At 42.3% G+C, this 15,467-nt stretch overlaps 1 protein-coding gene across 1 annotated transcript; it reads left to right on the forward strand.

The window, feature by feature from the left end:
• Positions 1 to 1,613: 1,613 nt before the first annotated feature.
• LOC105907541 (long-chain-fatty-acid--CoA ligase ACSBG2-like) lies at positions 1,614 to 11,205 on the forward strand. Its single transcript, XM_031571160.2, has 11 exons — positions 1,614 to 2,199; positions 2,669 to 2,757; positions 3,289 to 3,409; positions 3,887 to 3,967; positions 4,051 to 4,200; positions 6,604 to 6,771; positions 6,854 to 7,035; positions 7,478 to 7,711; positions 9,117 to 9,334; positions 10,715 to 10,854; positions 10,953 to 11,205. The coding sequence occupies exons 1-11, from the start codon at positions 1,882 to 1,884 to the stop codon at positions 11,202 to 11,204; spliced, it is 1,953 nt and encodes a 650-aa protein (XP_031427020.2). The 5' UTR covers positions 1,614 to 1,881; the 3' UTR covers position 11,205.
• The last annotated feature ends 4,262 nt before the right edge of the window (positions 11,206 to 15,467 follow it).

The raw sequence follows: 15,467 nt of genomic DNA on the forward strand, positions 1-15,467 counted from the left end.
TATCCTCTCTGGGGTTACCCTGAGTTACGTAAATGCTGGAACCGGGCTTTGGGCATGTCTATTGCCATCTCAGCCTGGCCTCTGGTCCTACAGTGAGCCACAGTGAACGGGTGTTGGGGGCCTGGCTCAGGGGTCAGGGGTCAAGATAGAGGCCTGGCATGAGTACCCTCTGTCCCCAAGCAGGTGGCCATCAAACTCTACTGTAATTATAGAATGAATATATAATACTCACATTCTGAGGGTGTTAAAAGAGGCAAAGCTTTACTGACCATGTGCGAAGCTGTTGCTCAGGGTAGAATCATGATACATTCCACGAGTCATGCTCAGAGGAGGGCCACTTGGCTTCAACATTAGTGATCAAGTGTGCTGCTGCATCACATATGATCTTGACAGCGCAGAGAATGAGAGATGTTGCAGTATGTTGTGTGGTATACTGTTATTGGGAGACGGTAGCCAGTGTACTTGCACATTAGTAGTGTGGAAAGACTTCCTTCCATCAACTGAAGGAGCAGCGATAGGCTGCAACGAAAGCACACATATTCCTGTCACATCAGGGAACCCTGAACATCAACACTAATTACTGATCACATTATGGAACCCTGAACATCAACACTATTTACTGATCACATTATGGAACCCTGAACATCAAAACTAATTACTGATCACATTATGGAACCCTGAACATCTAAACGTATTACTGATCACATTATGGAACCCTGAACATCAAAACGAATTTGTGATCCCAGTCGCAGGTCGTAGCAGAATGTCAGGAACAAAATATCATTTAAAATATCATCATTAACTTCAACTGATTTCTACATCAGTCACCTGCAATCCTGTTGCTTTGATAGTCCTCAGGTATGTGGCCCAGGAAACACCACAACAGAGGACACTAGGGGTAGTGGCACGCACACACGCACGCACGGTGCACACACACGCGCACACACACACACACACACACACACAGACACACACACACACACACACACACACACACACACAACAGAGGGCAGTAGGGGTAGTGGCACAAGAGACTCTTTCCTTATGGTTTTACAAACACTATGTACATCCTGATATGTTCTGCAGGGAGTCAAATGAAACTGTAACTGTTGGATTGACGTGCATATCTGCGACAGAGGATGTACACCAGCTGAAGGGTTAGCAGTTGGCAGGTGTCACCAGCTAACATGATAAACAGGAACAGGTCGCAGCAGAACGTCAGGAACAAAATATAATTAAAAATATCATCGTTAACTTCAACTGAATGATTTCAACACCAGTCACCTGCAATCCTGTCGCATTCCTCTTTGATAGTCCTTAAAGGTTTGTGCCCAGGAAAACACTACACACACACACACACACACGCACGGTGCACACACACACACACACGCACGGTGCACACACACACACACACACACACACACACGTTGTAAATAGGCTACACGCTCATGTTGAGCAGAACGCATCAGTTTTGACCAGTCCATGTCAGGGTCATGAATCAAACGGTGGTGTTCATTTTTTGCAATTACTAATATAACTGAAACATTGTTGCATCCTTGACTGGAGTGTGATGTGTGTGTGTGTGTGTGAGTGAGTATTGAGGGGGGGGGGGGGGTGGTGTACACCAGCTGAAAGGTTAGCAGGTGTCACCAGTAAACGATAAGCCGTTAAACAGGAACACCGGCCCCGTGACATTCCACTGGCTTTGTCTCGGAAGTAATCTGATAGGGATCTTCTTTGAATCCAGAAGTAGCTTTAGCATTTGTGTTGTGTGTGTGCTGGTGTGCACAAGTGAGAGAGAGAGGAAGAAACGCTTCAGTAGGCCTACACCGTTGCGCATTTGTTACCGAGATCAGAGCATTGAACTAACCTCTGGAGTCGATGTCGTGGACTTGCTGTCAGTCGTGTTGTCCTGGTTCTCAGGAACAGCTACTACCAATATACCGAAAACACAGCGTCTCCCTGAAGCCAGCGGAGCTCTTGTGGAGCACAGAGAGGGATAAGCCAGTAAAACTTCGCATGTCTGAGTCGGGACCTGGCTCCGAGGCACCGTCTACTATCCACCAGATGTTCCAGAGGACAGTGGATGGCCACGGAGATGAGCCAGCATTAAGGTGGAAAGAGGACGGAAAGTGGATCACCATGACTTATAAGGAATACTTACTTCAGTGCAGGTCGGCTGCCAAGAGCTTTCTCAAAGTGGGTGATTATTTTGTGTATAAACATGCAACACATATTATTTTATAAATATGTAGACTATGAAGTAATGGCGTAGTATACAAATGGTTGTTTGGGATTTAGTGGTTTCTAGTCTTTGGTCATTTCAGAGATGTAACGATGTAATTGATCAGTTGAACATTCAACGAATACTGACGCCTGTTTGCCACTCAGCCTCACAAGTTACATTTGTATTGTTTCAAGGTGTTTTAACACAACAATTTGAATGTGTCAATATCATTTCGAATACAGTATTTGGAGACAGTGACAGCGAATAATATCTTTTGTACAGTACACAATCTGCTTTAGTTTACAAAAACTGGAAACTGTTGCTATGGAGATAGAGCTACATCTCCTCTTTCATGGTCAAGTTGATACACTATGACAGTAGTGTACAAAAAAGTGATGTAGGTCAACAGTAATTCATTCATTATGCATGTTTTTCCACTAGTTGGGGCTGGAGCGCTACCATGGCGTTGGTATTTTAGGCTTCAACTCCCCTCAATGGTTTATCGCTGACATTGGTTGCATCATGGCAGGGTAAGCCTTTCTGATTTGAAACTAAGTCATGTACATTTTCACATGTCTGTCTATTTGCATACACTGATTACATTCATATAAAAAAATGTATATACAGTACCTGGACTGTGAATTACAAGAGTTAATGTTTTACACAAGATTCCCTTAAATGAAATGAGTTCATGCATGTGTTGACATGAGTCAGTGTTAAACACATAGATGTATTGTTCATTTATGTTAACTGATGAATTAGAACTGCCATGTAACTAACATTACTCAGTAGGCCTAACCCTAACCCCATGTAACTAACATTACTCAGTAGGCCTAACCCTAACCCCATGTAACTAACATTACTCAGTAGGCCTAACCCTAACCCCATGTAACTAACATTAATCAGTAGGCTATATTACTTCATATTAACAAATCATCAACTTCACACCACAGCATCTTTCATGTACTTCAAGGGAACTTTCATGTCAAATGTTTACCCTCCCAGTAAATAAGAACATATGTATTATTTGAACATTCTGTTCTTTTGATTTTGGTGAAAAGGGGCCTCGCCACAGGAGTTTATACCACCAACACTCCTGAAGCATGTCAGTTTGTGGCCCACAACTGCGAGGCCAATGTATTGGTGGTAGAAAACCACAAGCAGCTTGTCAAGATTCTTCAGGTGAACTGTTTATCACATTCCACACCTTTATTGTCCTTTATCACCTGTTCACATAAAGTTGTTAAGCAGTAGAAACATTTTCTGTGGTAGAGAAAAACAACAAATATAAACAAACAAACAAACAAACAAAAGTTCACTAAATCACTCATTCTTGCCAGACGACCATGAAAAATGACACATTTGGAAGATTAGATTGAAGCCTATGTGTAAAACTTCTCTAATAACTGAAAGCGCCCAGACCTGATCGAAGACTTGGTAATCAGAAACTAGCGTGTATTTCATTTAATGTATTTACTTCGGCTAAGCACTCTCAAAAAACGACTAAGCGCCAGAACATAGCTAAGATTTCAGATAATGGATGCCCGTGAACAATCGTGCCACACATGTGTTCATTTGACCGTTCACTTGTGATGATGAATTATTATCCATGATCTATTATTATCTATGATCTTTTGTCTGCTCTTTGTGTCCCATTAGGTGAAAGATCAACTGCCGCATTTGAAAGCCATCGTTCAGTACAAGGATGAGCTAGAACAGAAGCTTCCCAATGTATACAGTGTAAGTTTGAATATTGTGAGAAGAGGTTATCAAACATTTCATCCAGTATTTCACATCTCTTATACATCTTGTTCTTTTCTCAGTGGACAGAGTTTATGATGCTGGGTGAGGACGTTCCAGAAGAAGAGCTGGATGCTTTGATCAAAAACCAATCCCCAAATGAGTGCTGCACACTTATTTACACCTCAGGGACAACAGGAAACCCCAAGGGCGTCATGCTGAGTCACGATAATGTGAGGATCTTAAGGCCTATTCAGACAAGATCATGGTTCAAGACAAGTCTGTTATATAGTCTGTTATCATTATATCATTTCTGTAGAATTCATTATCAGTTGGCACAGGATAGGGAGAGGACTGCAAAATGTTGCAGTGGTGTGAGTATTTTCACAGTTACCTTACGTTACCTTATGTTAGATAATGGCGAAAGAAAACATAACGTAGTTTAGTTTAGTAGTTCAGTAGTTTTTAAATAAATTTTTTTTTTTCCAACATCAAACATGTTATTTCAAAAATCAAACATGTTATTTGTACGTGTATAATAATGTTAGACGTAGGCCTACTGCTGACTTCAAACGCAGTATGGTGCTTCGCCTTGTAGCGGCACTTGGCTGACTACAGCCCTCGGAAGCGCACGTCAAGAGCAGAATACGCAGGAATTGTGTTTACATAAGAAACACACAGATTTAGATATATTTGTGTCCAAACTTTTACAAAGGACAATTAACAATCGAAATGGGTCCAGTATTGAGTTAGAACAGGCGATCGCAAAGCAGCTATACAATGTGATCCCATGGTGCAAGAATCTGTGTCAAAGTGAGCGACTTGATCTCCCCACTCACACTTATTATCATCATGTTATTAGAAGTGTCTGTCAAAATGGAAAGGATCCCTACAGAGATAGACCTGTGTTTGCGTACCTCACTAACTGATCCCTACAGAGATAGACCTGTGTCTGTTTACCTCAATAACTGATCCCTACAGAGATAGACCTGTGTCTGCGTACCCCATTAACTGATCCCTACAGAGATAGACCTGTGTCTGTTTACCTCAATAACTGATCCCTACAGAGATAGACCTGTGTCTGTTTACCCATTAACTGGTCCCTACAGAGATAGACCTGTGTCTGCGTACCTCAATAACTGATCCCTACAGAGATAGACCTGTGTCTGCTTACCTCAATAACTGATCTCTACATCGATTGACCTGTGTCTGCGTACCTCAATAACTGATCCCTACAGAGATAGACCTGTGTCTGCGTACCTCAATAACTGATCCCTACAGAGATAGACCTGTGTCTGTTTACCCCATTAACTGATCCCTACAGAGATAGACCTGTGTCTGCGTACCTCAATAACTGATCCCTACAGAGATAGACCTGTGTCTGTTTACCTCAATAACTGATCCCTACAGAGATAGACCTGTGTCTGTTTACCCATTAACTGGTCCCTACAGAGATAGACCTGTGTCTGCGTACCTCAATAACTGATCCCTACAGAGATAGACCTGTGTCTGCGTACCTCAATAACTGATCCCTACAGAGATAGACCTGTGTTTGCGTACCTCAATAACTGATCCCTACAGAGATAGACCTGTGTTTGCGTACCTCACTAACTGATCCCTACAGAGATAGACCTGTGTCTGTTTACCTCAATAACTGATCCCTACAGAGATAGACCTGTGTCTGCGTACCCCATTAACTGATCCCTACAGAGATAGACCTGTGTCTGTTTACCTCAATAACTGATCCCTACAGAGATAGACCTGTGTCTGTTTACCCATTAACTGGTCCCTACAGAGATAGACCTGTGTCTGCGTACCTCAATAACTGATCCCTACAGAGATAGACCTGTGTCTGCTTACCTCAATAACTGATCTCTACATCGATTGACCTGTGTCTGCGTACCTCAATAACTGATCCCTACAGAGATAGACCTGTGTCTGCGTACCTCAATAACTGATCCCTACAGAGATAGACCTGTGTCTGTTTACCCCATTAACTGATCCCTACAGAGATAGACCTGTGTCTGCGTACCTCAATAACTGATCCCTACAGAGATAGACCTGTGTCTGTTTACCTCAATAACTGATCCCTACAGAGATAGACCTGTGTCTGTTTACCCATTAACTGGTCCCTACAGAGATAGACCTGTGTCTGCGTACCTCAATAACTGATCCCTACAGAGATAGACCTGTGTCTGCGTACCTCAATAACTGATCCCTACAGAGATAGACCTGTGTTTGCGTACCTCAATAACTGATCCCTACAGAGATAGACCTGTGTTTGCGTACCTCAATAACTGATCCCTACAGAGATAGACCTGTGTCTGCGTACCTCAATAACTGATGCCTAGATACACCTTTGTCTGCGTACCTCAATAACTGTCAAGAAACTGTCGAAAATGACTGGCTTGAATTCACAAGAGACTTATATTTTGTGGGGCTATTTTTTACATTTCAGTTCATATATTTAATATTACTTATTGCACCACTGCTTGGTCATTAAGTCCAACTAAATGGCAACAAATACAAATGAATATAAGATTCATTGGATTATTGATTATTGTCAATCATTATTCACTCTGATCTTTAATTCTGATTTGCAACTCCTTCACACACTGTATGTATGACTTGTGTAGATCACATGGATTGCTAATGCTGTAGGAACCACGACTCATTTGAAGATGCGTGAGGAACAGCTGGTCAGCTACCTGCCTCTCAGCCACGTGGCTGCTCAGATGAATGACATATGGATTAGCATGCGCTTTGCAGCAACAACCAGTTTTGCTCAGCCGGACGCTCTGAAGGTAACGGGTTTGTTCATCCAGTCCTTCCTAAACAACATCATCCTTGAAAGGAAATTGCAACAAATGATCATCTCCCCTGCAGGGCTCTTTGGTGGAGACTCTACGGGAAGTGCGTCCTACAAGTTTTCTGGGCGTACCGCGCGTGTGGGAGAAGATGCAGGAGAGAATGAAGGAACTCGGTTCCAAGTCCACCGCTTTACGAAGACAAGTGGCTGATCGGGCCAAAGCACTAGGGCTTCAGGCCAGTTACAATGAAATGAATGGGTGGGTGAAAGCATTTACAAATGAAATCAGCTCACATTAGTTCTAAATAGTCATTAATAAATACAAATGATATAAAGAATAATTCACATACATTTGCTATATGAGGAACTGTTTGGAAATGATTTTGTGTCATTATTTTGCATTGAGCTAAAACTCACTCAAAGTTTCCACCTAGAAGGAGTTGTATATTTTGCTTTGACCAACAGAACAGCAGTCATCAGTCCTAACGTTTTTGGTCTGAAAAATCATCAAATCCACACCACACCAAACTACAAGCTGTCATACGTAGAAATGAGGGTGTATGAACTCTTCAAGAGATGTTAATATGTAGAAATGAGGGTGTATTAACTCTTCAAGAGATGTTAATATGTAGAAATGAGGGTGTATTAACTCTTAAAAGATGTTGATCAGATGTTAAGCTGGTCTCCTCTGTTCCTTCCAGGACTAATGTCGTGCCTTGGGGCTTCTCTCTTGCCAACAAACTGGTTTTCACAAAGGTGCGCTTTGCCTTGGGCCTTGACCGTTGCAAGGCCTGCTATACCGGCGCAGCTCCCATCACCAAGGACACGCTTGAGTACTTCATGAGCCTGCACATTCCTCTTTTTGAGGTCTACGGAATGAGTGAGAGCACTGGCCCACACACCATGTCCTGTCAGGATGGCTTCCGTATCACAAGGTAACCGGAATTGGTTAGGTCTTGTTAAGTTTTCAAGATTTTCAACTTTCTTCAATATTTCATGCAATGCGTTGTGTATATATTTTGCTATTTCGCTACATGCAATGGAACTATACTGGTGCAGAGAGATATAATGCATGCCTATATCTTCAAACACTTTCTTTTCCTAACAGCAAGCACACCCGAGTTTAGATGGCACTGTCGTAACCATGGTAATGCATGTTAACATGACCCACGAGCACAGAACGGTTGTAGTAATGTTAATCAAAGCGCTCGTTTCCCTAGTAATAATACATTTTCCTTTCCTTTCCTACGTTAATAATTAAATGGATTACTAAACTAAACTAAAATGACCTCATCAATAGCTATAGGTTCACCCAGTGATTAATGCTACTTCACCAATAAACTGTATAAAATACCGTAATAAAATAGAGTTGAAAATGTGAGAACAGCCTATAGTGCAAACCACAATAAAATCATAAATGGACTATCACTGTAAGTACGTGCGCACTGGTGTGACAACAGAAATGACACCACAGCTATGAGATAATTGTAGTTCCATTGGCCTTGACCAAGCCGGCTTTTCAGTATGTCACTAAGCAAAAAAACTACAGCTAGCTGTATGAAAGAAAATGAAAAGGATTCAGTTCTGCACCAAGTGTTTAAAGTGCCAGCTTAATAAGCATGACAGCTGCAAGACATAGCCTAACAGTCTTCATAGTCTACTGTATGTAGCCCACTGTAGTTTGGCATTTATTTTCATGAATAAAAACGATTAAAAAACAAATAGCACCCTGGGTTTGTATACCTCTACCTCCTCTCCCTTCGTAGATGTAACCAAAAAGTTTGACCAAGATGATGGAGGCTAAAGGCTACATGAAAGGCTACATGATTGAAAGATATGTAGGCGACCATTAGTGTTTCCATCAACATCTATTGATATTTATATGTTACATTAACTTTGCTGAGGAAAACAGACCCCTGTAGATCTTCATATACTGTAACCACTCAAGCTTTTTGAGTTAGCTGATAGGCTGACCATTAATGCTTGCTACTAACTACAGGATAGGCTACAGTCACTACAGTGCCTCGTTATCGACTCTTGAGGTCTAGAGTGGTATTATGAGAGGCCCGGACCGACCTTAGCTGGTTACCATGCAAACTAGTAGATATCTCTGCAATACAGTACCTAGGCGTTCTTGAAACTTTTATTTCTTCAGACCCTGTTGACATTTTAGATCACGTTTTAAATTCAAATTCTTACATATTGCACTTTTAATAAAACTATTACACAGTGTTGATTGACGTGCCCAGATGTGTCGATAGTGTCACTGTTGTGTTAATTGTGAACTCAAAAACACAAACTATGGAGTATGTCTTTTGTCGTTTCTTGATATTAATCCAGTTGCGGTAAAGAGGTGACTGGTTGCAAGACCAAGCTAGATAAGCCTGATGCGGATGGCAATGGGGAGATTTGCTTCTATGGACGCCATGTGTTAATGGGGTATCTGAATATGCCTGAGAAGACGAAAGAGGCTTTGGACGACGAGGGCTGGCTGCACTCTGGGGACCTGGGCAAACATGACAAAGACGGTTTCCTGTTCATCACAGGAAGAATTAAAGGTAGGCCAGAGAATGACTTGAAAACATACATTGCCCTCCAGAAGCCTGGAAACACTTAACATATTTTCTATAATTTAGTATATCCAGATGAGCACATTGGCCTGCTGAACTGTCCATTACTGACATTACTTAGTGCAAAGATAATGTGTCTGGTATAGGTCATAGCTATGGGCTTTAGCGTGATTTGTTGCAAGATTTGGTTCAGAGCTAAGGCATTTAGTTGTGTAAGACTAAATGTACTCTGATGGGAACTCAATTCAGTAACTGCAGATAACTTGTTTTATCAATGGGCCCATCTGACAGGGTCTCGTTTTGGTTTTCCTACTCATCATGTTCTATCCTATCCAGCTGCCTCTTGCTAAGTAACACATTACTCTCTACCTATGTCCATCCTCACAGGAATCAGGTTTGGGCAGGAAGCTGTTTACTCTATTCCATCAAGACTTGAGCTTTCCATCACTAGAAATAACCACCTGTTTAAGGACTGGCATCCAAGAGTTCAAAGAAGTGCTTTGACGTCTTTTGATATTTTAATCTATTAGACATTAGACTTAATGGATAGACCATGTTCTGATTAGGTCTGGCTGGGAGAAGCCTAAACGCTTGCAATGTTTGGGATGTTTGGCAATGTTCACTTGTTGCACAATCCTGCACTGCATTGCAATTTCTCTTTTGACATTGCACTAGCTCCCAGTCAGTTTCCCAATTGAACTACTACTGGTACCAGGTTTAGGAAAAGGTTATTGTAGGTTTAGAATGCTGACAGCAAAAGACTTATAAAGTATTGGTCCAATTCTTCTCTGCTGCCTCGGTACAGAGGGAGTGGCGTGAGCAGGTCTGATGAGACGGATAGAGGTTGACCAACTGAACAAGGAGCAGGCTTCTCTGTGGTTTAAAGTTCTTAATGTGATATTTTTGTGTCATTTCCTATTTCTTCACAGAAGAATTTCCTCCAATAACAGGCCCAAGCACTCCCTTATGCTGTCCTTCTTGGACTTATGGAGGACCATGTCCTCTTCTTCATAGTATGCTGCTCACTGTAATCTGCTCCCACTCTCATTTAAAGAATATATACAACTGTCACTTCATATTCTTTGCCCATGCAGCCGTGTAAGGACGTTTCCGATTATTTGGACGAGTTGGGAATTGATTCCGGGCATCATATTTTCCCATTTCAAAGCTGAAAAACAGAATGGCTCTTATGTTGTGTTGTCTCTCATGAGTAGAATTGCTATGTTGTGCAAAACCTCTATCATTATGAAATCTTGACAACCTATGAGATCAAATAAATCTGATAGCCATGTGTCAGCAGTCAGCCTTGTTTGTTGTTTGTTGTTTGTTTGTTTGTTTGTTTGTGAAGAAATTCATTTTCTTTTGCAGAGATAATAATAACTGCTGGAGGAGAGAACATTCCTCCAGTGCCAATTGAAGATTCTGTCAAGGAGGAAGTGGCAATCATTAGCAATGCAATGCTAGTTGGAGACAAGAAAAAGTTCCTTTCCATGCTTCTCACACTGAAAGTAAGAGTAATGTATGGCCTACTAATTGTATCACTATTTTCCTCTTCAAATTGAATTCTCAAAATATATTCTCTTATTAACCCACAATACTTCCTTAGTGTGTCATGAATGATGCAGGAGAGCCAACTGATGAACTAACCCCTTTGGTGGTCGAGTTCTGTCGACAGCATGGCGTCGGTGCCACCAAAGTGTCAGAGATTGTCGGGAACAAGGAGCCTGCTATTTACAAAGCCATTCAGGAGGGGATGGAGCGTGTAAACGCTAAAGCCCCTTCCAATGCCCAGAAGGTCCAAAAGTGGAGTATTCTACCTAAAGACTTCTCTGTGCCAGGAGGAGAGCTTGGTGGGTAAAACATTTAGGGTGGATTAAAAAAAAAACGGAAAGCCCTTTTATTGTACTCATGGAATGCAAATCATAATCTGTTTTCAGACACTACTTATGTTAAGGAATTGAAATAATGTAAAATATCCATATAGTCTTTTGTGATAGTCATTATCTGTAACGTCAAATCACAAGACCTGTATCCTATGTACCAAACCACATTCCCTGCATTTCTTCTCCTTTTGTGTATTGGTAAACACTCTGGGAACATCTCTTAGTGTGGCTCAGTGGTTAACACTGTCGCCTCACAGCAAGAAGGCCCTGGGTTCGAATCCTGGTCGTTCCAAGTCCTTTCTGTGTGGAATTTGCATGTTCTCCCCGTGCCTGCGTGGGTTTACTCCGGTTTCCCCCACCATCATACAGACATGCATTGCATCGTATGAATATGAATGAATGTTGGTGGTGGTCGGAGGGGCCGTAGGCGCTGATTGGCAGCCACGCTTCTGTCAGTCTGCCCCAGTCTGCCCCAGGGCAGCTGTGGCTACTGAGGTAACTTACCACCACCGGTATGACTGTGTATGAATGACTACTGGACTCTGGACTCTGTATAGCCACTTCGGGTATTTAGAGAAGCGCTATATAAGATTGAATTGATTGATTGATTGATTGATAGTGAGCAGCAATTGCGAAAAAGTGTGTAACATACTGCAGCAAAGCACAAAAATCAATTGATTGAGAAATTGACAATTTTCTCTTTTATCTCTCAGGTCCCACATTGAAGCTGAAGAGGCCATATGTCTCTGAGAGATATCAAGGAGAAATTGACACATTTTACGCAGAAACTAAATAGTCTGTGGGAGGTGCACTTTTCACTTTTCACAGGTAAATTGCTTTTCTATTAGAGATCAGCATGAAATGTGCCAAGCATTTGTGTATGTTGATTTGTTAAAATGCTTCATTATTTTCTGAGTAAACCGATATTTAGGATATTGTGATTGACTGCTCTGATATTATTCCAGGATATAGATATTAGAGAATATTTGGATATCATTACACAGAGTGTGGCATTTGCAGAAGTGGTTCTTAAAGTAACAATATGCAACAATTTTACACTTTTTGAGGTATGGTTTTATAGGCAACTAGTTTTCATTTTGATAGCATATGGTCATGTGAAGGACAGATAAACACCTGTGTCTTTCCCACTAGCCATCCAGGATATGTCCTATGTAGTTCTGTATACCGGGCTGGAATACCCTGCAAAAATGGAAAAAAAGCTTTCACTGCATGACATCGCCAGCTTTACTGCCAAAATACACCAGTTAGTGTGTTGGCAAGCTTCTATCAGTGTCAACTGGGCTGTTGGTGGTGTTTGCAAGGTTTTTGCATACCTTTTAGGTAGTTAGCTTGCTAGTTTTGGAAAATAACTCTTTATTGCTGCTTTAATTACATGGTTTACATACATGTTATGTTTTTTTTATGTCTGATATTTTAAATGTGTGATATAATGACTTTTGGAGGGACAAGCTCTATGTTTATACTTCTTAACATTCTAATTGTAATTCTTAACATTAGTTTAACAGTGTACTCAGTTGATCACTCATATTGTTGTTTTTATGTGTTTCACAATTTATTTCCTTCAATGTTTCTGTATAACAAATGCATTTTGTTGGTCTGAAGTCAAAGATTGTCAAGACATTTGAACTGTACATCTAGACTCATGATGTTCAATTCAATTCAATTGTATTTATATAGCACCAAAACAATAAAATTGTCTTCAGGCGCTTTACAGAGTCCAGAGCATGAGCCCCCCTGGAGCAAGCACAAAGGTGACACCTCTTACCAGGAAGAAACCTTGAGCAGAAGAGAAACATCAAAGAGAAACTGTCAAAGAGAAACATGTCTCTTACAAAATGCCAAATATAATGAATATAATACAAAATAATGTGAGAAAGTGCATATCACTGTTCCTACACTCCAAGTCTCACCTTGTGCAGCTACTTTTTGTGTGCCCTTTTGCGTTTGCTAAGTCAGTGGAACCAGGCACCTGGTTTAGCATGCCCAGCTTCACCCCTGGATATGCAAGAAGAATCCACTGCAGACCTGTTTACAGAGCCTAGGGCCTGAACCCCCTTACAGCAAGCACAATGGGGACAGGGGCAAGGAAAAATTGCCTGTTAATCAGGAAGAAACCTTAAGCAGAACCCACGACACATAAATGCTGATGGATGTGGACACATTGATCCTCATTACCATATCTATTAAGTACATATATGTGTATTAGCAGCCATGTACTGGGCCGGCCTCTGCATCTGCTTGAGGCCGGCCAAGTAAAGCAAGACAAAGGCAGAAGGGGAGGGAGAAGATGGAAAGGGGAAACAATCACGAACATGGCAGATGAAATCATACACGTATCATGATGAGCATGCTAGCATACATGTGGTAAATGTACACAATACATACAAACATAACATGGTATATACATGATACATACAAAATTGGATAAGGTGGGGAAAGAGGCTTCAAGTATTGTAGAACAGCTTAGTGGGTATAGGGCGTATTCACGTGACGTCAGCATCTCGCGTGGCGCCATCTTGGGGTCCACTTATTAAATGTCAGAAGAAGTTGACCTAGCGTGTCCGCTGTCTGATTATGCAAGAGGCCTGCAACCTCATGTTCTTCTGCGTTACCAAAGAAAGATTTCAGCAGCTGGAATCGATCCTTTTTTGATTCAAGATGAGCAGTTAGACGCGGATCGCCTGCCGCCAGTGGAGGCAATGGATCGTACTTAGTACTGGAGACAAGTTTTTACACACAGGAAAGTTTCAAGGCGTACAAAAGTCTGCAGGCTTACAACAACGTCGTCTCTGGCTTTGTACAATGCGTCAAGGGAAAACGGTTTGATGGGAAATACGTCGTGGTTGGGAAAGTTTTTTTATTTTACATTTGAGGTTAACCTGGAGATAATGTCGTTGTTTGTAATTCTTGTTACCATAGTAACCTTTACTGTCCTTCCCCCTGTTTACAGTGCAAGGCTAAATAAAGTCAGACCATGCAGTGCTGCAGGTGCCCCCCTCCCCACATACCTTGGAGTTGTGAGGTTTTGTTCCTGAAGACTGAGCACTACAAAAAACTACAGAAATGAAGGGTCAACATGTGCCCGTTCACCCCCATTTCATCACTATTTGGGGCAATGAATGAACTAAGTCATTTGGATAACCTTTTCGCGGTGTGTGTGCGCTTTACCCGTCCTAGTCCCACATCCAACAATGAGGCACAGTACCATAATTACAAGGCACTGAAATTGTGTCTCCTTCAGGATATGATGGTCAGAGCGGCATAAAACACAGCAAAACAATGCCGTACATGGACCCCAACATGGCCGCCAAAGCTTGTTGTTATGGATAGGGGTCACGTGACTGAATACGCCCTATACAGTGTGCTCGTAAAGTTACTATTACAAGGGAGTAGAGTAATGGAGCAGAAGAAAGTATGGGGTAGAATAAGTGTATGACAGTGTGGTGGGGGTGAGTAGGTGTTGGCAGTGTGGTGGGGGTGAGTAGGTGTTGGCAGTGTGGCAGTGTGGTGGGGTGAGTAGGTGTTGGCAGTGTGGCAGTGTGGTGGGGGTGAGTAGGTGTTGACAGTGTGATGGGGTGTTGGCAGTGTGGTGGGGGTGAGTAGGTGTTGACAGTGTGATGGGGTGTTGGCAGTGTGGTGGGGGTGAGTAGGTGTTGACAGTGTGATGGGGTGTTGGCAGTGTGGTGGGGGTGAGTAGGTGTTGACAGTGTGATGGGGTGTTGGCAGTGTGGTGGGGGTGAGTAGGTGTTGGCAGTGTGATGGGGTGTTGGCAGTGTGGTGGGGGTGAGTAGGTGTTGGCAGTGTGATGGGGTGTTGGCAGTGTGGTGGGGGTGAGTAGGTGTTGGCAGTGTGGTAGTGTTGAGTAGGTGTTGGCAGTGTGGTGGTGTTGAGTAGGTGTTGGCAGTGTGGTGGGGTGTATGACAGTGTGGTGGGGTAGAATAAGTGTATGACAGTGTGGTGGGGTGAGTAGGTGTTGGCAGTGTGGCAGTGTGGTGGGGGTGAGTAGGTGTTGGCAGTGTGGTGGGTTGATCGGGTGGAGAGACTACAGCATCATCCCACAGCGAATATAGTCTAGATTAGGAGGGGAAAGTGACAGAAAGAGACTAAGTGAGTAGGTAGAGTTTGGCTGCCAATACACATATATGTCCTTAATGGATATGGTGATGAGGATCAATGTGTCCACATCCATCAGCATTTGTGAGCAAAGGTCGCTCTAT

This window comes from Clupea harengus, chromosome 7, assembly GCF_900700415.2.
Source record: "Clupea harengus chromosome 7, Ch_v2.0.2, whole genome shotgun sequence".
Classification (NCBI taxonomy): Eukaryota; Metazoa; Chordata; class Actinopteri; order Clupeiformes; family Clupeidae; genus Clupea; species Clupea harengus.